At 37.7% G+C, this 21,034-nt stretch overlaps 1 protein-coding gene across 1 annotated transcript in view; it reads right to left on the bottom strand.

Moving 5' to 3' along the window:
- Positions 1 to 21,034, bottom strand: part of TCERG1L (transcription elongation regulator 1 like) — a 226,277-nt gene that overhangs the window by 177,225 nt on the left and 28,018 nt on the right. The window contains exon 4 of the mRNA XM_060768650.2: positions 9,591 to 9,755. Coding sequence (XP_060624633.2) covers positions 9,591 to 9,755 — 165 coding nt within the window. The remainder of the gene's footprint in view (positions 1 to 9,590; positions 9,756 to 21,034) is intronic.

Raw genomic sequence — 21,034 nt, 5'->3', positions numbered from 1 at the left:
TGGTAAATGGACTATGGACAGGCTTCAGATCAAGTTGTTGATTGTAAAACACAGATTTAGATTTGGCCAACTAATTGAATTTGCATTATTTTAAATTTATATTAACGCTTTATCTATTTTTGTAATTGCTGTTTTATCTGTGTGTATTTGGGAGGCATCAAATTGTTGCCAGCTGTAAGCTACACTGAGTCCCCCTTCGGGGGTAGAGAAGGTCAGGGTACAAATATTTGAAATAATAAATAAATACATAAACCATATAAAATACCAAGTCATAATCTCATGTCCAATAATGACCCAATATATAGTAAAATCCGTTAGGATAAAGTCTGACTTTTTCTACACTCTAGTAACTTTCATTGTTTGGATATTTAGCTGATGCTGATTGTGATGTTTTCTTACCCACCCTTCCTTATGGATCAAGGTAGAGAACAAACAAGTTAAATAACTGCTGCTCCACACTAACCAGGCTAAAATATATAAACACATAAAATCAGTGTGAAAGTATGAGCCCCTGGTGGCGCAACAGGTTAAACCCTTGTGCCAGCAGGACTGAAGACCGACAGGTCGCAGGTTTGAATCCGGGGAGCGCAAGGATGAGCTCCCTCTGTCAGTTCCAGCTTCCCATGCGGGGGACATGAGAGAAGCCTCCCACAAGGATGTTAAAACATCAAAAACATCCGGGCATCCCCTGGACAACATCCTTGCAGATGGCCAATTCTCTTACACAAAAAGCGACTTGCAGTTTCTCAAGTCATTTCTGGCAAAAAAAGTGTGAAAGTACACATGAGACCAATGCATATTGCTTTTCTTTTCAAAAAAGCATATTATGGCTACCCTTTTGAGAAGTGTGCCCATACATTAAAATTCATAATATGAAATTCATAGTTTAAAAATTATCTGGATACGACTATCAGAAGAGACTGGTGTTTAATGTTGTTTAAATTCAGACTGCTATCAAATCTCTTCTGGCAGGTCATTCCACAGGCTAGGGATATCGGAGGTAAATGTCCTCTGGTTGAGAGTTGCCAACCTAGTACTGGCTAACTAGAATACTGTCCCCCATTGTATATGGAGGATGGTTAGTGTGGATATAATCCTTTATTTTCCTCTTTGGACGCCCACGGGTTTCCAATAAGTGTGTGTGGGGGTGTGGGGCACAGGATGCTAGGAACCTCTCTTGCTTCCTGGGAAAAAAGAGCTCAATGAACATAGACAATGTTCATTTCTTGCAAATCTACACTCTAATGTAATAGAAATCTACAAGGCATGAGAAAAGAGGGTGTTTTGTACATATGTGCAGAGATTTATATTCTTTTGGTATACAAGATAATATAAAACTCTATTTTTTAAAAGAAGGCTTTTAATCTCTAGAACCTATGAACTTTTAGGTAATACATAATGCTGACTGCAATATCAGAGAGGTGGGGGAGTAGACACAGAGAAAGAGATGAGTGGTTTTAGAAACTAGTAGTCAGGTAACCCTTGTGAGTCTAACAGATTTATGGCTGAGAGCTATTGCAACACAGAATGTAAGGGGTCACCTGAAACAGGAGGGAAGGGAAAGAGAGAGCTGACCTACTCATACCTCTGACATATTATAGCAAATATCCTGAAGAGAGGAATGACAGTTGGAGGAATTCATGCTGAGAGGTTAATCCTCCATTCACCTCCCCCCACCTCCCCAGAACTATAAAGAGATGTTTAGAAAACAAGGAAACAGAGGCATTCAATCTCCAGAACTGCAGTCTATGATGCTAAAGTATTATAAAATACTCAGGTTTGAGGAAGACAATGTTGTACAATTACAGACAACAGCAAGAAAAAGCCTCAGAGTGGGTGGCTGGAAAATAATACATCACTGTATTGTCGAAGGCTTTCATGGCTGGAATCACTGGGTTGTTGCAGCTATTTCGGGTTATATGGCCATGTTCTAGAAGCATTCTCTCCTGACATTTCACCTGCATCTTGGCAAGCATCCTCAGAGGTTGTGAGGTCATGACCTCTGAGGATGCTTACCATAGATGCAGGTGAAACGTTGGGAGAGAATGCTTCTAGAAAATGGCCATATAGCCCGAAAAACCTACAACAACCCAATAAGACATCATGTTATGTTATATTATTTTAAACAAGGAGATTGTTGCACTAGAGCCCTGAAGCATCTTTTTACCACAAATCACACTCTGTCCAGGTAATCCAGTAGGTAGAAGTTTATTTAAAGAAGAATAGATAGATAGACACACATATATATGAGCAAATTCAAAAAAGAGAATCAAAATTCAAAAGATTATTTCCAAGACAGCAGAGAATCCAAAAGGTCACTTCCCCTTCTTCTACAGCATTGGGCTCTTCCATGGCTGGGAGTGAGCCACTTCATAGTGTACTGGAAGTTACTTTCCTGTCTGAAATCAATCCCTGGGAAGGCTTAATTGCTTAACACGGCTGCATCATTTCTGTCCTTTTAGGGTTTCTTTAGAAGCACTCTGCACATGATCAGAGTCTACCCAGCCATCACAGATCCCTTGCCTCCAAACACCCATCCAGCCCACAAAAGCTGAGCCCCAAAACAATTGATGGCTCCTTCATGACAAGGGAACCCAGTCAAACTCAACAGCTGACTTTTATGCAAATACCCTTATTGATTGACTTTGCGGTTGCGAGGCTACTCAATGCTAATCAAACTTGCTAATTGCAACATTCACATTTGCTTCAAACAGGTAAGGGTTCTTTCTCCCATCCTGGACACTCCATAGATACACACACACACACATACAAACATATTTCATTGCCTTTTTCCAACAGACCTCTGAACAAATGCCACAGATTCAGGCAAAATGTCAGGAGCGAATGTAACTGAAACATGGCCATCCAACCCAAAAAACTCACAGCAACCCAATGTTACAGTTAAGTGTTCATTTCCCCATGAAATCAAGGAGGATTCTAATAACAATTGATGGAGATCTTCAGAGTGGAGAAGAACAAAACATCAACTATGTGGTGAATCAGGTCACCTCCAACACAGAGAAGTGAAATCATAATGAATCTTGTCTGTAGTGTTCTCTGTAATACAAATATATACCTTTAGATTCACATCTAAATTCAGCACAAATTCACACGTCTCTTTGCCTACAGTTACAACTGAACTGAAATTGCTGATGCTGGTGACAGTAGTAGTATATGTGTTAGTACTGCTACAATTTTATTACAGTTTGATAACACATTAAAATTAACAAATGCATCTGTAAAGCATATTTTCCCTGAAGGCATCATAGCATAGCAAAACATTTTTGTTGACTGTTTTACGGTAACAATACTTCCCTAGTGCAAATAGAAAAGTTGTCTGTACTATTTAAATAATTACTGGACAACTGTATTGCTAAAAGGATTACATCAACAGATTTTTTTATGTTCTGGGTCTGTCATACAAGTTTTCCCTGTCTAAACTTTCTTGAAGACAAACATGAAGAGAGAGCACTTTTTTATATTATTCATGAAAATGCATCTGTCTCTGGGGTTCACAGATGGCATTCTTTCAAGGATTTATTAGGTAGGAGTTAAGGGCAATAAGTCATTCTTTACAAATGTCGACATGCTGGTCTTTTTTCACTGAAAGACAGACTGGCTGTAAAATATACTCCGCACATGGGATTATCACTATATTAGATTATTCGCTTCTTTGAGGTTTCCCAATCATTAAGGTCTATATAGAAACAAAAATGTAATTTTTTCTTGACAGCAGAGTGGTACTTTTTGACCAATTGACCTTTTCCCTTCCTTTCAGGGGAAGGAGATTTAATTTAACATCTACAGATTGTCAGTTCAATGGCAAATATTATAAGTAAACCGCTTTCCATGAGAAAATGTATACTGGATATATTATTGTAAAAGATATTTCCTCGAGTTGTAATTTGTATATAATTTGTCTTACATCTGTCATCCTCTGTCAGACGGCATTCAAATTTTCATGATATGGAGGTGGGAAAGTTGGAGTATGATGCAATTGTATCCTCCACTGATACGGGTTTATATTAGTTAACCCCAATGTTCCTCCCAACTGTATGATACTAAGCCACATGCTCAACAAACACTATCTAGATCAGTGGTTCTTAAACTTTGATTCTCCAGATATTTTGGAACTTCGGCTTCTAGAATTCCTGACCATTGAGGATTCTGAAAATGGAAGTCCAAATACTTGGAAGACCAAAGTTTTGACAAAAATGTTCTACATCAATGGAAGTAACAAAACTACTCTATTCTGCTCTGGTTAGGTCTCAATTAGAATACTATGTCCAGTTTGGGGTAATACAGTTTAAGAAGGCCACTGATAAGGTAGAACATGCCCAAGGAAGAGTAACCAAGATTGTACAAGAGATATATGGACCTGTTGAGGGAATTACTTAGCCTGGAAAAGAGAAGACTGGAGAGTGATATCTTTGATAGGCAAGAGCTGTCATGAAGAAAATGAATCAAACTAATTTTCTATCTCTCCAGAATCTGAACCAATGGCTTTGAATTACATAAAAAGGAGAATAAACATTAGAAAGAATCTCTTTATAATAAAAGCTATTTGACAGTTGAGTTTACATTGGAAGGTGGTGACTCCCTTCATTTTTAAACAGAGGTTTTATGATCATCTTTCAGAAATGCTTCAGTAACAGATTTCTCCACTGGTAGCAAGTGAGTTCTTTGCAGTTTTGGCCCTATCTACACTGCTATATAATGCAGTTTGAAACTGGATTATATGGTAGTGTAAACACATATAATGCAATTCAATGCAATTAAACAGCATTGTATGAGTCTACTCTGGCTATGCAGTCCAGTTTCAAACTGCATTATATTACTGTGTAGATGGAGCCAACATTGATTTTATTTATTTGCTTGTTTAGAACATTTGTATCCCATCCTTTTCTCAACCTTTGAAGAGGGACTCAGGGCAGCTTCCAAAAATTAAAAACACCAATAAAATACACAATTAACGTAAAATAATAAAAATACATATAAAAACAGTTCACCGGGTTTAAAATGTTTTCCAAATCAGTCTAAAAATACGGTCCAAAAAATCTCAACTTTGCCAATAAAAACTGTCTATTCTGCAAATGCTTGCTCCCACAGCCAAGTCTTAAGTGTCTTGTGAAAAGTCAGGAGGGAGGGGGCATCTCGAGCCTCTTCAGGGAGGTTATGAAAATTTCTGTGTGTTTCAACATATAGGAGCCAATAAGGTGCTGCCTACTAGAAATGTTTGCACAATTCATATAATAGCTACTTTGAGTTTTGCTTGTTTCAAAATCCTATTGTGTATTCTAAAGGAGAGGACATCTATGAATAATGCAGTTTCTTGTGCATGATTGATAATGGGTTTATTGCTCCAGCACTTCTAGCATGTTATTCGATATCCTATCAGTCCCATTTTCATACGGAAAACAACTGCTTTCAAAACCTGACATTTTTATCACTGCAAAGCTCAGCCAGCTATCTACATGGCACGGCCCTATACTGTGATAATCTCCTATTGAACCTGAGGTGTATCATACAGTATACATGAGATGGTAGCTGTATATACATATCACTGAAATAATTTATTTTGAAGAAGATCCTTGTTTCAAGGAATATAGACATAAATAATGATTACAGAGTAAAGTTGTTGGTTTTTATACAAAATAACATTTGTAGTCTTTGAGTCTATAAATAAAATTGGATAGGTAAGTAGGTAGGTAGATGGATAGTTTTTTTTTCTTTGTTTTGAAATATATACATATAAATGTGTATAGCTAGATGTGAATATTTGAAAAATCCCGAATAAAAACACTGAACAATTTGTGTACATGGTCAAAGAGAACTACTCAAATACTCAATGCAGATAAATAGAAGGTAATGACAAAAGAACTGCACTTCCCAATAGTCAGCACAACTAATGAGAAGGGGGACAGGAGATGTGGCTCACTATCTTCAACTTGAGCCCCATTTGGAAGAAAGAGAAACATAAAATTAAATTAAAACAACAGCAACAATATCTGGAAGCCAACATGTTCTTTGATTTATACCGTACAGAACTTCAGCCTAAATGTGGATTCTATATGTATATATATTCAAATGTATGTCATCAAGCTCATCCCTAGGTAAATGAATAGAGGATTGCAGTCTAGAACCTGTAGCCCAGGGGTCCTCAAACATTTTAAAGAGAGGGCCAGGTCACCGTCCCTCAAACTGTTGGAGGGCTGGATTATAATTTGAAAAAAAAAAGAATGAATTCTTATGCAAACTGCACATATCTTATTTGTAGTGCAAAAAAAACACCTTAAAAACAATACAATAATTTAAATTATTTAAATTTAAATAATTTTAACCAACTTATTAGTATTCCAATGGGAAGTGTGGGCCTGTTTTTGGCTGATCACATAGGATTGTTGTTGTTGTTGCTGCTGCTGTTGTTGTTGTGTGCTTTCAAGTCATTTCAGACTTAGGTTGACTCTAAGCAAGGGTCGGGTAAATGACCTTGGAGGGCCGTATATGGACCCTGAGCCTTAGTTTGAGAACCCCTGCTTTAGCCCATTGCTTGCTCCAATAGAGCCATTGATTGTGTTGTCTCACCTTTCAATGATAATTGAATCTACTTTGCTTTGGGATTCAGGCCTAAGATTATGATTCTAAACACAGTCCCTTGGGCAGGGGCAGCTCAACCCATTACGCAAAGTAAGCATTTGCAGTATAGTTGATTTTGCCCAGGGGCGCTCTTGAGGCGCTCTTAGGGGAAAACAGACCTTGACATATGTAAGTTGTAGTTACTGGGATGTATAGTTCACCTACAATCAAAGAGCATTCTGAACTCCACCACTGATGGAATTGAACTAAATATGGCACACAGAACTCCCACGATGAACAGAAAATATATATCAGTGATTGGTTGGGGGGGGGGGAGCAAAATACTGTTTGCTTACTGTTGAAAATTACCTAGGGCCGCCTCTGCCCTTGGGGTACTCCAAACTAGACACAATGGGATTCACTTTTCAATAAACATTTATAGGATTGCATTACAAATGTACTAAACATAACTAGTCATTGAGAAGGCATGACTAAAAGTAGTCTCAAATAGCACCAGCTAAAATGTGTTGAAAATGTTTTGAAAGATGCTTTTCCCATTTATGGTCTAACTGTTATACAGCATCCACCTGTGTTTGCCATGGCCAGGAACCTGGGGCACAGATATGAAGAAGATGCCTGTGAATTGATGTGATTGAGCTATTATGACACATGGTGAGTCCCAAAATTACGTCCATTACAGAGTATTTTAAGTAAACTATTATTAAATGGGTTGTTGTAGGTTTTTCCGGGCTATATGGCCATGTTCTAGAGGCATTTTCTCCTGACATTTCACCTGCATCTATGGCAAGCATCCTCAGAGGTAGTGAGGTCTGTTGGAACTAGGAAAAATGGGTTTATATATCTGTGGAATGACCAGGGTGGGACAAAGGACTCTTGTCTGCTGGAGTTAGGTGTGAATGTTTCAACTGACCACCTTATTATTAAATGGACAATTGTTGCTACTTGTTACGCATGTACATAGATCTCCAATGCTCTTAGATATCAAAGTCCAGGCTTCAACTAGAGCTGGCCACTGAATCAATTGCAGAATTGTTAAGTCAAAACAAGTTTTGTAAATTCACGGTGGCATTTCAACAGAGGAAGGAATATTATATATACTCTTCTTTGTTTGCTTGTTTTAAAATGAGAGCTTATATAATTTGTTCTTCAGTGCATTTAACCAGAGAAACATACTTTAAAATGTTATTTTTTAAAAAGAGAATTAATCGCCATTATCTTAATATCAGGAGGAATGAAGAATAAACAAGATGCCATTTGAAGGATCAAAAATGTCTAAAAAGAAAAAGTCTTGAAATTCACCTAGAGAAACCAATCTTTCATGTCTAAGATTTTTCTTTCTATAGTAGTTTGGGGACTTTCTTCTCCTCTCCCTCCCACGGGGAGCTCACTACCTGCCTTGAGACTCTTTTACACTTCATAGCTATAGCAGTATGACTGCAACAGCCTGTGGCATTTTGCCATTTGAAGTGTCGAGAATTCAGAATTTTCAGCTAAGCTGCTCTAGTGTCACTCATAACTACAAACTTCAGGTTTCCACAGGTTGCAGCCATGGTAGTTAAAGCCGATGCATAACACAATAACCATGTTGTATAAAATGCCCTCTGGAGATTTTCATTACATTCAGCAGCAGCTGTGTTGTTGTTTGTTTACATGTAGACTCGAGGAAGAAGAATAACTAATTCCTACTTTTGGTGGAAATGCCCTATTCACACTTTAAATAGTCCTGGATTTGTGAAAAAGTGGAAACGACGAGTAATATTCTTCTGTTCCAGAGAAATACACAAGGAAGTACAGATAGTATTCATACACTGAAGTTCCTCAGCCCTAAAGAAAGCAATCAAATTTATGGAACAATTCAAACATTTTGTTTATTTATTTATTTACTATATTTGTATACCGTCCTTCTTAGCCCTCAGGCAACTCAGGGCGGTTTACAGAGGCAACAATTCAATTCAAAAACACCATAAAACATTTAAAAACATTACTATATAATACAAAACCACCACAAAAGCAATAAAAAACATAAATCAATTGTATCTCCTAATTAAAACATTGTCGAATCTCATCATCCAATCATTCCATATTCCTTTGTCTATTACATTCATTTTAAAACTCTTGCTCAAACAGCCAAGTCTTGACTTTTTCTGGAATGTTAAAAGGGAGGGGGCTGATCTAATGTCCCTAGGAAGGGTGTTCCATAGCTGAGGGGCCACCACTGAGAAGGCCCTGTCTCTTGTCACTTCCATACATATTTCTGACACCAGCAGGATCGAGAGCAGGGCCCCAGACAATCTTAGTCTTTGATTCCTTAACTTTCTATGAGGACTGAATCATAATTCAATTGTAATAATCCACACACAGAATTTTTCACCAAGAATTTCCTCTAGTTCAGACTCCACATGCAGTGTCCATTCAAAAATTCTTTTGCTACAGCCACTTCTTTCTCCACTGATTTTTGCCAATGTGGCTCTCTATAGCCAATCTCATAGCATGCAGAAAACCGACTGACGTTTGTAACAATATATGCCATACTTGGGGAAATCAAACCATTGTATCAGGAAGTTAACATTTTCAACAACTGCCTTATAACAAGTGAAGGGGAAAATCAGCAAGGTTTGAGGAAAAGAAATCACTGGACAATCGTGCAGTTCAAACAAATAGTGAAAATAAATGTTCATGTCAAAAGGGATATTCAAAATCAGCTCCTAAAAAGAACCATAATCAGGAGAAGCAAGAATGAAAGATAAAATCTATTCTGGAAGTGAAAGAGCAATTCTAGCTTCTCCTTAATTAGACTAGCCAGGTAAAAAAGTGTTTGGTTAGGATCTCAAACAGCATGTGTGCACAGGTCAAAAGCTGAGTCATAACCATTTGATTCAGTGTTATCCACAGCCCCCAACCCACCTGTTGTTTTGTTTGATGCCCATATCAGGAACTGGTTAATCAAGTTGAATAAAACTCATGATAGCTGAATGAAGATGGGAATCCCTTACCTTGGAAAGGTGATGTCAGAACTGGTATTGTGATTGGTGACAAGGTCAGCACACGGCATGGCTGGAGACTTGTTGAAGGTCCCTGAGGGGTGTCAGCATCTAATGACAACATGGCTGCTGCAAATGCAATAGTCTGGTTGCTTCCAGCTTGCTTAAGGCAACCACCTACAGAAGAAGCAGGGATGATTTTGATTATTTTCATGTCAATACTAATAATCAGTGACACACACATAAAATTTATCATTTTACTGTCCAGCCTGGCAATGATTTTTTTAAAAAGAATCTAATGATAATATAGCATTAATATCTCAATTATTATATTCATTTTATAGTTCATGGAATACTGTTGCAATCTAAATAGGGTCCATTGCCACTATTTGCATTTTTTATCATAGTGCCTCAGACATTTTTAAAAAACTGAATTTGAAAAGCTAGTTGATGAAAGATATAGTTCACCCTTTTTGTTCATTTTTGGTAAGGTGCTATCTCACAATAGAACAAGCATTAATGATTAAATCATACACCTTGGAAGAATTGGGATACATTATTTGATGCAACACACAAACCAATACCCTTTAGCACCGGGGATAGCAACTTTCAGAGCATAAGGGCCTGCATATGTGTCCCCTAGGACCTCAGAGAGTCACATTCATCCATCACACACCTATGACATTACTGTACCAACATTTGATCATATCCATGTTTGCAAATAAAATGAAGCTAAAAGCCACATACAATCCTTTGCCTAATTTCACAAAAGCAAATGGGCTCATGGGGCAAGGAGAAGAAAAGCTGGCAAGAAAGCAACAATGGAAAAAGTGATGAGTTCCTCTTGCATATATCAGTATGGACCACTCACAGAGTGATTTATCCTTTCCTCAGTAGCAACCTTCTCAGAAGAAAAGGACATGTAGCAGAGATAGAAAAAGTGAGTGTGAGAAAAAGGGATTGATAGAAAAAAGATACACAGAAATAAAGGGGGTGCCAGAAAGTATGGTAGATTAATGTGAAGAAATAAAAGGAAATGTCAGAAAAAAGGGCAAAAGCATGATAGCTGGGACTCTACGCCTCACTACTTGTGCAACGCGGTTCAGAATTAATGAAGGGAAGATGTACACAAGACAGCAGAGCGAGTGAGAGATGCAGGTGTGACAGAGTCATGGCAAGATAGTTCACCAGAAAGCGGGGGGGGGGGGGGGGGAGAGGGGACAACAAACAGCCAAGCATAGTGCTTAAGGCGAGTGAAGTAATGTTAGAGTTATTTACTCTTAAATGATAAACAGTGGCTTACGAAGATGGTAAATGGGATAGAAATGTTTCCTCTTCCCCTTTCTGACAAACTATTTTGCCATGACTCTGACGCAGCTGCATCTCTCACTCGCTGCGCTGTCTCATGCACATGTTCCCCTCATTAATTCAGACCCACGTTGCGCAACCAGTGTAGAGTCTCACCTATCATATTTTTGCCGAAAAAAAGCAAGAAAGAATTAATTTGTGTTGGAAATAGCAATCTTCCAAGCCTCCACTAACTGCTCAGACATGTATATGACTGTTAATCTATATTGCATGTGCATTTTGGTTTGCCAGTGTGACTGTACGTCTTGGGTGTGGGAGAGGCTTCAGACACAGGACTCCATTTTGTATTCAGTTTGCATCAGACTTCAGTGGAGGTAGATGCATGTTGCTGTTTGGACTTTAGTAGAGAAGTATAACTTATGAACTTCAGTGAGTCCAGCTGTATTTAAAGACTAGAGAAATTGATTAAGTATCATACCATGTGTACTCAACACTGAGAAGAAACTACATCTTATCTAACTGAACTCTAATAAAAAATGTGCCAGTATGGTGAATTAATACAAGTTGTTTATGAGTAAACAAGATATGCTATTTTTCAAATAAAACTTTGTTCTTATCTCTGAATTACTGCAATTACAATTACAACTGCAAATTCTACTTCAAAGAAAAAAACCATCCTCTATTAACCAAATATATTTTTGTAGTGGCATGTCTTTCTCCTTGGCAGTTTAAAGACATGGTTCTTCAGTTTAACAGCTGAGTTACCTGTGTGCCATTACATTAATGCTTGTGAATATCACTTGTTCAAAGGGTTGACTTCTAACAAGGTAATGGTTTTCTTAACTAGTGGTTTTCAGAAGGTAGTCTCCACATGTTTATGAAGTTTCATATTTGCCAAATGGATGTGACATCATTTTTACCTTTTCAATAAGGTTATGGTGCAGTTACTTCCAATAGGTTATGGAATTTCCAATAATTTGCAGAGAAACAGAAAAGTGGTTGACAGAAAATTAGAGTAAAAGTGAGAAAGATAGAAAATGGGAATAGGTTCATAGAAAGACAAAAGGGATGGTCCTAACATCCTTTGACTCCAAGTATATCCGCATTTGGCCAATATCTCAACTACAATGAGCATACAGCCTGTAACAGCTCCCACTTAAAGAAATACAGGTCATGAGAAAGTGAGAAAAGGCTTCATATCTCAGTTTTTGGAACATAATGAAATGCACAGTTGACCTGCCATGAGTTCAAGATTTTATATATATATATATATATATATATATATATATATATAGTCGTGTCAAGAGCAACTGCTCCTATTGTGAGAGAATTGGCCGTCTGCAAGGACGTTGCCCAGGGGACGCCTGGATGATTTTTGATGTTTTATCATCCTTGTGGGAGGCTTCTCTCATGTCCTCGCATGAGGAGCTGGAGCTAATAGAGGGAGCTCATCCGCCTCTCCCCGGATTCGAACCTGCGACCTGTCGGTCTTCAGTCCTGCTGGCACAGTGCTTTAATCCACTGCGCCACCGGGGGCTCCATATATGATACATCACTTTATTAGATTTCATTTTAAATTTGTATTTGCTTAACCTGTGAATAAGCTCTTTATTCTGTGGTCTGTTGCAACTTTCTGACAATTAAAAAGATGAAGGAAATCTGAAGCTACAAGAGGAAGAATCAGCTGCATAATTAAAAAAATTCTGGAACAGTCAACATTTGAAAGCAGTCTATATTTGTAGCTACAGCTCAGATTCCAAAAAGCCATTTTAAGTAAGTAAGCCATAAGACACTTCGAACATCACATTTTTCAGGTAGGCAGCTAAAAATATAAAGCATAAATGTCATAAATGTGTATTTGCAAAGTCATATATAATTCAGACTTTACACTCTCCAAGAAGCTGTGCTTGACTACGCTTGCTGTGGTTTGCCTCTATATGATGTATTAAATGGCACTTTACATTCTCTTTTGAAAAGTAATAAATGAGTACCTCGACACAGAGTATCTATTTTGAAGAATAGAAAATATTCTGCTAACTGAATCTTAAAATAAGCCAAAAGTACTGTTGCAGTGAAGACAAATCCTTCTTACTTTTACCTTTACATAACAGATTTGGGGAGAGACCTTTGGTACTTAATCATGACTAAGTATGCTAAACAAACAAGAAAAGGGGGTAGTAAAAATCATAAGGAAAGTTAATTTGACAAACACCAGCTGTTGCTCTCTCCGTACTGAGCTTTGCATTCAAAAATTAAGCAATCATTAGCTTATTATGTCGTTTAGCAAATGTTTTCAATTCAGGCAGAAATCCTTTGGGCATTAGAAAAGCAGCAAGCAATTTTGCAAAGTGCCCTGCTTGATCTGAATCATGACTTTAGACATTGCAGAACCATGAATTACCTGTTAGGTTTCCTTTCAGAGATCCCAAACATTACTCTCATTTCACACAGGATTTGTAAGACAAACCATAGGTCTGACCAAGATGTCATAAGATGTTATTCCGTACATAACTAATGGACTAAATGCAATTGCTAGTTTCAACTATAGTGGACTCATGATCTTGGTAAGCCAACATCTATGGAAGTTCCATTAATTACATGGATTTAGAACTTCTTTCTCACTGTTCCAATATAGTTAAGTTAGCGCAGAGAACTGATGCATCCTGGGTTGAGCACCTTCGATATCACACCTCTTCATTCCCATAATTGCATGGGCTCACCATTATATGGTCCACAATCATAATTCCACGCACCCTCATGATCCTATCTTCCTAAACTACTGCAGTTCTTTTGTTTTATTTTTTTAACCATAATTGTGAAAATTCAGAATTTTTCAAATGGTAAAGATATGTATAAAATAAAATAAAAACAGCCAACATGGGAATAGTGATAGGAAGGAGGGAGAGGAGGCGAATCCTAACCCATGAAATCATATTACTCTTGGCATGCCAGCACAGAAATCGAAAAGATTATTTGTACAGGTGGCAGAAAAGTAGCAGAATGAGGAAGTACTGAAGCATTTTATCCAACAATAGCCAAAGATCAGAGATTCATGAGGAAAGGCATATTAGCAGAGGGGTGCATATGGCGCCATACGATAAGAACCGTCACCAAGGTTCAGCTACAATACTGGTTCACCTGCCTCACTCTAATTGAACCTAAGGACTGAATTATAGGCCCTTTAATATTCCACAGAAAAACCAACAAGGCACATCAGGTTATAGCTTCACAAAGGATATAAAAAACCAGTAATAACCAGCATTCTTAAGATCCAACTTTTTAAGACTTCTATATATCTAGATCACATGTCAACAATTGTGTTTTAAAAGTAAAAATATTCCAGTTTAAATACAACAGTCTGACCATAGTCAACCACATTTTTCAAGGTTGTTTCATGCACTTTTATTCTGTGCAGATACACATTCTGTCATTTTCCATTTAATTTTTAATTAGAGAAGTGTACATATTATTACCATGAATTTTGTAGATGATGGGAACTTGTAAAGTGCAGAAAATGTTTAGGGACACATTATAATGGAGACTGAGCTGGCCCAGCTTACTTGTACGAACACTTCTCCCTCTATGTCCCACCTCACAGTTTAAGATATCCAAGGAGACCCTGCTCTCACTCCCGCCAGAGTCGCAAACAGGTCTGGTGGGGATGAGAGACAGGGCCTTCTCAGTTGTAGCCCCCAGCCTGTGGAACTTGCTTCCCAACAAGGTAAGATTGGTTTAATCCCTCCTATCTTTTAGGAAGAAATTGAAGTCATGGTTCTGGGACCAGGCTTTTGGACAGCAGGCATGAATAGCACTTTGGATATGGAATTCGACTGGAATGGTGATACGGCTGTTAATATTGTTTTTATTGTTTTAATTAATGTTCTATTTATTGTTTTAATGGTTGTTATATTGTAGTTATATGTAGTTGCATCGAATTGTTGCCACATGTAAGCCATCCTGAGTCCCCCTTAGGGGGTTGAGAACAAGGAGGTAGAAATACTCGAAATAAGTAAATAAATAAATGTACGCCAAGCCACCCACTTTCCAAGGTAGAAGACATTTTAATACCAGCATCATTCTCATATGTTATATTATTTGTAGCAAGATTCAGTATTCCTTCCCCAATCCAAGAATGAATGACATCTTTATTGAAGAAAGTAGAAAGGAACACCTGGTGCTCCACAGAAGACATCAGTTAAATCAGTTTCTTTTACTTGATTAGCTCTATCTTTGGCAGGAGACAAATTCTTCCAACAATTTGGACTTTGTATTTCATCCATTTCTCCATTCTCCTGAATTTAGAAGCAGCTTTATGGAATATGATCTGTACTATATATATATATATATATATATATATATATATAACTTCATCTACTGACATATATAAGTGTTCCAGAGTATTTGGCTGCAGCTACAGTATATACCTTATTTTATCACATAATAGTTGCATTTTCCCTTTTTCCTCAAAAAAAGGAAACCCACCTATTACACAATGAAATGGGTGCTTTTTTGGTACTGAAACAGTAACATTTTACTAAACTGATGTTGAAAATTACCCATCCATCCATCCACTCTTGCACCCATCCATCTGCTAGGCTGGCTACCCAACTATCTACCCACCCACTCCACTCATGCACTCACTTGCACATCCATCCATCTGTCAAGCAACCCCCTTTCAGTGAGGAACAGTGAGGGGATAAGTGCATGGGTAGGTGGGCAGGTGGGTGGATGGGTGGGTGAGTGAGTGAAAAAGTGAGTGATCAAGTGATGTGGTGGGTCAGCAGGTGGATGGATGGGCAAGCAAGTGGAAGGCAATACTAGGCTGTTTACAGCAAGGTGATTGTCTAAATCAAGGCTACAACTATTATGCAAGGAATTGTAAAATACAAAAGCTGGAACCCAAAAGGGGTTGACCTGTTATGCGGTGGTGACCATTATGCGATGAAATATAGTCCTTAATACAATTTGAATCAATGCTATGGAATTATGGAAGCTGAAGTTTTACAAGATCTTTCATCACCTGTAGAAAATGTGTTGGTGCCTCACCAAACCTCAACTCCTGGGATTCCACTGCACTGAGCTGTGGCAGTGAAAATGGTGTCAAACTACATTAAGTCTGCATTGCAGAGGCATCTTCTGCCATCTGAAAATTTTGAAAATGACCTTTTAGGATGCAAGCATAAAAGTGCAAACTTATGCACACTTATTCACAAACAATTCTCACTCAGTTCCAGAGGACTTGACCCCAAGAAAGTACAAATTGGAACCTCATTATATTAAGAGTATTGACTGTTGCATAAGACAAGACAAAAGTCCTGCAAGACCTGCCAATCAAGATGACAGTAATAGGTGGAAGTGGTTTCATCTCTGATGAGTCAGGCTTGTTCCCCTGGAGAGGAGACTGGACTAGGACATGCATGTATGAATTCACATAGTATTCCACGGCAGGCAATGAGAAATAATCTTAGAAATCTGTCCTGCCCAATGTCAACATTCTCTGTCTGTTTGCTACTCCACAACTACCACTATAATTCAGACATACAAAATTTGTTTTATTGAAAATAGAATAAAGAAGGTTTTACTCACTTTATAAGAAGGTTGGGCAATTGTGGAACATAAAAAAGGACAGCACTGCCTCACCAGGCACTCTAGAGCATTATACTTTTGCTATCCCTGACAAAAATTATTATTTGTCTCCATATCTTCTAAAGCACCTTTTAAGAACATTTTTTTTCAAAGTTTTAAGTCCAAAAGAGGCCTCTTTTACAATAGGAGGTGACCCAGAAGTCGTTTCTAGTTCAGATATAAACTTTCCGGGTGAGAAGAAATCTGGGAGCCCTTTGCTTTACAGAAGCTCCTATTCTCAAAGAAATCCTAGAGAGGGTGTGATGTGATAGAATCATAGAATTGGGAGAGATCTCGTGGGCCATTTAGTCCAACCCCCTGCCAAGAAGCAGGGAAATCGCATTAAAAGCACCCCCAACAGATGGCCATCCAGCCTCTGTTTAAAAGCCTCCATAGAAGAAGCCTCCACCACACTTCGGGGTAGAGAGTTCCACTGCTGAACAGCTCTCATCACAGTTAGGAAGTTCTTCCTAATGTTCAAGTGGAATCTCCTTTCCTGTAGTTTGAAGCCATTGCTCCGTGGCCTAATTTCCAGGGCACCAGAAAACAAGCTTGCTCCCTTCTCCCTATGATTTCCCCTCACATATTTATACATGGTCTTTACGTGAATAATGTTTAATTTACTACATATATTAAGGTAATTTGATTATGGATATCTGGTGATTATAGGGAATAATGAGGGAAGAAGCTATCAGGAGAAATGAGAGAATGCAATGTTGACACTCTGAATGGTCAGAGGGCAAATGACAGTTCAGGTGACAGTTGATATAAGAGTAATTTGGTTGATGAAAGGGAGCATAGAGGAATGACTGAATTAAAATTAAGAAATGTTTAGAAAATAATGAGTGGTATTTAAAGGTCTAAGTTAGCTAGGAGAGAGGGATAAGAGAAAATGTGAGATTTGGGCATTATCAATTATATAACTATTGCTTCAGTGTAGAATGCCTTAATTCTAAGTTGTGCCTAGGTTAGGAATTGAGCTTTTAGGAACAAGGGTTATAGTTATGGATCGGTGGCAGAGCTATGATGCATGATAACCAATATTCAGTCACTATATCAATTATGGGAAAGAGCCATATTTCATTAGTAGGCTACATGCTTCGCATACAAAAGGTCCGATATGCAATCATCTTCAGGTAGGACTGGAGAAAGGGATTACTGCAGACCGTGGAGGGTTGCTTGCAAACAGTGCAAATCAATGGTGATAAACATGTGGCCTTCTGGATATTGCTGAATTTAAACTCTTATCAGTCCTATCTGATTAGCTAATGGTGAGAGATGGTGGCAATTGTAATCCCAAACATCTGGAGGGCCATATGTTCCTCATCCATGATGCAGGACATACTAACCTAGGTAGACTATTATATTAACATAACATGAAGAAATTTCTTAAAGTATGATGAAATCCTGCTGGTAATTGATATTAAATACAGAATACACATAGTTTGTGAATCAAAGGACTCCTTGTAAGATAGTGGAGGTGTAAAGAAATACATAAACGTATAGTTGAACCTCCATATCCACAGGTTCTGAATCTATGGATGGCTCAAATACATTCACATGGCTTAAATACACATGCACATCAGCACTCGTTTGAGTTGTTTGCCATTTTATATAAAGGACACCATTGTACTATGGCATTATATGCAATGGGATTTGAGTGTCTATGGATTTTGGTATTCAAGGAGGGTCCTGGAACCAAAACAAATGGGTAATAAGAGAGAAAATCGTACGTATTCAATAGAGAGCTAATTCCTGTTTTGGGTGCTTCTCAAACAATTCTGATGTGCAAATGATCATTGATGTCTAAGGATGAGTCAGGTCTTCTGTCTGGATTTTCATTCACTGTCTCAGACTGACTGATTGCAAAACAGAGTGAAAGCTGCCAGCCCTGGCTGGATTTCCATCTACAGTTAATGGTTGTCAGGATTATACATTTTGTTGTTCTGCAACATGAGTACTACCATATGGTAACAGTGCCATATGGATATTGATTGCTGTTGCTATTCCTCTGTCACATCAACTTGCTGGCAGCTGCCAAGAGTCTCAAAGGCTTTCACAAATATGAAAGCCAAAACACTTTGGAAAAGGATAAGCCTAGGAAATTTGAGTAAGGATTCAGTAAAAAAACTTTATTTCAGAAAAATCCCACCGACGCTCCAAATTCAATTATAACTTTAATGACCTTGAGAAGACACTATGAAGGAAAGGGATGGACTATTTATCTATTTTTTCATTTTCATGCCGATGAAAGAAATTAGTAAAAATTTATATTGCTAGCAAGATATTGAATGTACTTGAATATCTGCATTATGGATGAACTAGATGAAGCCTCCCATGAACTAATATAAGATATAGTAGTCCCTTTCTAGAGATGGAAGGAATATTTGAAAATTTGAAAAAGATTTGAAAAAGATTTTCCCTTTTGCATGGGGAATCCTAAAGAAAATCTTCACAGTATGTAAATTATTCTCTGCAAAATCTGCACATGTTTTCTGCACTGCTTGTTTCCTGTGTAGAAATTATGTCTGCTGCACACACAACTCCTAATGGGTGAATTTGGAGCAGAGTATTTGCAAATTCTCTTTATTTAATTATTGAAGTCTTTTTTGCAGCTGCAGCAGCAGGAAAAAGTATCTAAAGTTACTTTTTACTTTTTTCCAAGAACAAAAATGAGTACAGAATTACTCCGGTACGAACTTAAAAACAATATGCAATTTTCATGAGGGACTCTCCTGATCACCAACCTCAATTCCATATGACTCAAATCAACATGTGAGTCATATGTAATTGTGAAATCCTGAAGGTCTTGCAATCTCCAAATCTGACAAAGTAATACTGAGTATATTGAAGATTATGTTGTTAACTAGGATTTCAGAGATAAAAATAAGAAAGGGGAGTAGTTTTTGTAGCCTGGTAAAATAATTTAATTTAATAAAATGTTTCAATTTGAAAGCAGGACCCAAAAGCATGTGGCTAAACAGATGGATATGGCTCAAGACAACAATGAAACAAGTCAGATACTACACAATACACAATTTAAAAAAATATTTATTTATTTCCGATATTTGTACCTCAACCATCTCACCCCCTCCCGGGGGGGGGGGAGACTCAGGGCAGCTTCCAGCCAGCAACAATTCAATGTCTCCAATGTACACATAATACTCTGTCTTTTACAGTTTTGGATTTCATGTGTGTTGACTATGATCTCAGACACACTTTCCCCACTTCAAGTGCAGTTGTTAAAAGGGATTCAGAAGCCATTGCTTTTTCTTCAAGTTAGTCGCAAAATTGTATGCTGTTTGAACCTTATAAAGTTAAGTTTAACTTTGGTTTATTTGGGGACTATGACAGCATGAAGTTGGTTCATTTCAATATGTAACAGAGAAAATAAATCACAGTTTACAGAATGCATTAAACTATGATCAATATAAAATGGAAGCTGAAATATAAAATCTTTCAATTACAGCTGCACTGGAGGAGAAGGGAGTGTCCAGCAGTTATTCTGGTTATTCTCATGACACTAATCCATTTTAGCATTGTATCCAAACCTGACTGCCACTGGGATTTTCAAATAGAAAACACTTTCCCCCGTCCTAATCTGAAAACCTTGCCCTGCTGTTTTGATCATTCTTAGGCTCCCCTCACCTACATATTTTTATTCCTACCTCACCCAGGGTTTTATTATTTTATCATTTTGTCCAGTTGGCCTGCACATCCTGCTTGATTTTATTTTGTGTGAATTTGCTTTATTATTTTATTTTGCTATTGTGATTATTTTCTGATGTAACTTTTGTTTTCTGTATTCTGTATTTTATTGTGTTGTATTGTATTTTTGAGTTTGGCCTCATGTTAGCCGCCCCGAGTCCCCATTGGGGAGATGGTGGCAAGGTATAAATAAAGATTATTATTATTATTATTATTATTATTACTCCATCAGTCAGATGGCTTGCCGTGGCAAGTATTCAATATGAGCTTTTATTTCTGTGTAAGTCACTTAAGCTACTCTATACCTTTACAGTTAGAAACCGTTCCAAGGAAACTGTGAGACAGTTCTCTCATGGCTTCAGCTACAGTATATATTTATTTTGATTTCTCCTTGTTCTTCCATGCCTGCTCTCAGCCTGACCTAATCTTTTCTCTAGCTTCTAAGATCAATGGTTTCTGTATGTATGTGGCAGTCACTGAATAAACGGAAGGAAGGCTTTTATTGCTACTGAAATGGGAGCAGCTGCCACTCAGTACAAATCCCTTACAAATAAGGTAGCATTATTTCAAGAAGTCATATAAAAAAATAACATGACCTTTTTTTTGCTGTGACCACAAATTTTAACAGGACGTTGATAGCTTTTAGAAAAGAGCTACTCTTTGTAAACATTTTCATTCAGCAGAAGCATCATAAAACTGTCAGTACTTCTGAGATTTGAAAGTGAACGGATGTTGGTCAAATGACCTTAGTAAGAGAAGACACAATTGGGTTTAGACTGTGGGCTGTACAGATAACAATACCTAAACCACAGAAC

Source organism: Anolis sagrei, chromosome 3 (genome assembly GCF_037176765.1).
Source record: "Anolis sagrei isolate rAnoSag1 chromosome 3, rAnoSag1.mat, whole genome shotgun sequence".
Classification (NCBI taxonomy): Eukaryota; Metazoa; Chordata; class Lepidosauria; order Squamata; family Dactyloidae; genus Anolis; species Anolis sagrei.
Note: the sequence above shows the minus strand (reverse complement) of the source record. Positions and strands in the feature narration are given on the sequence as shown.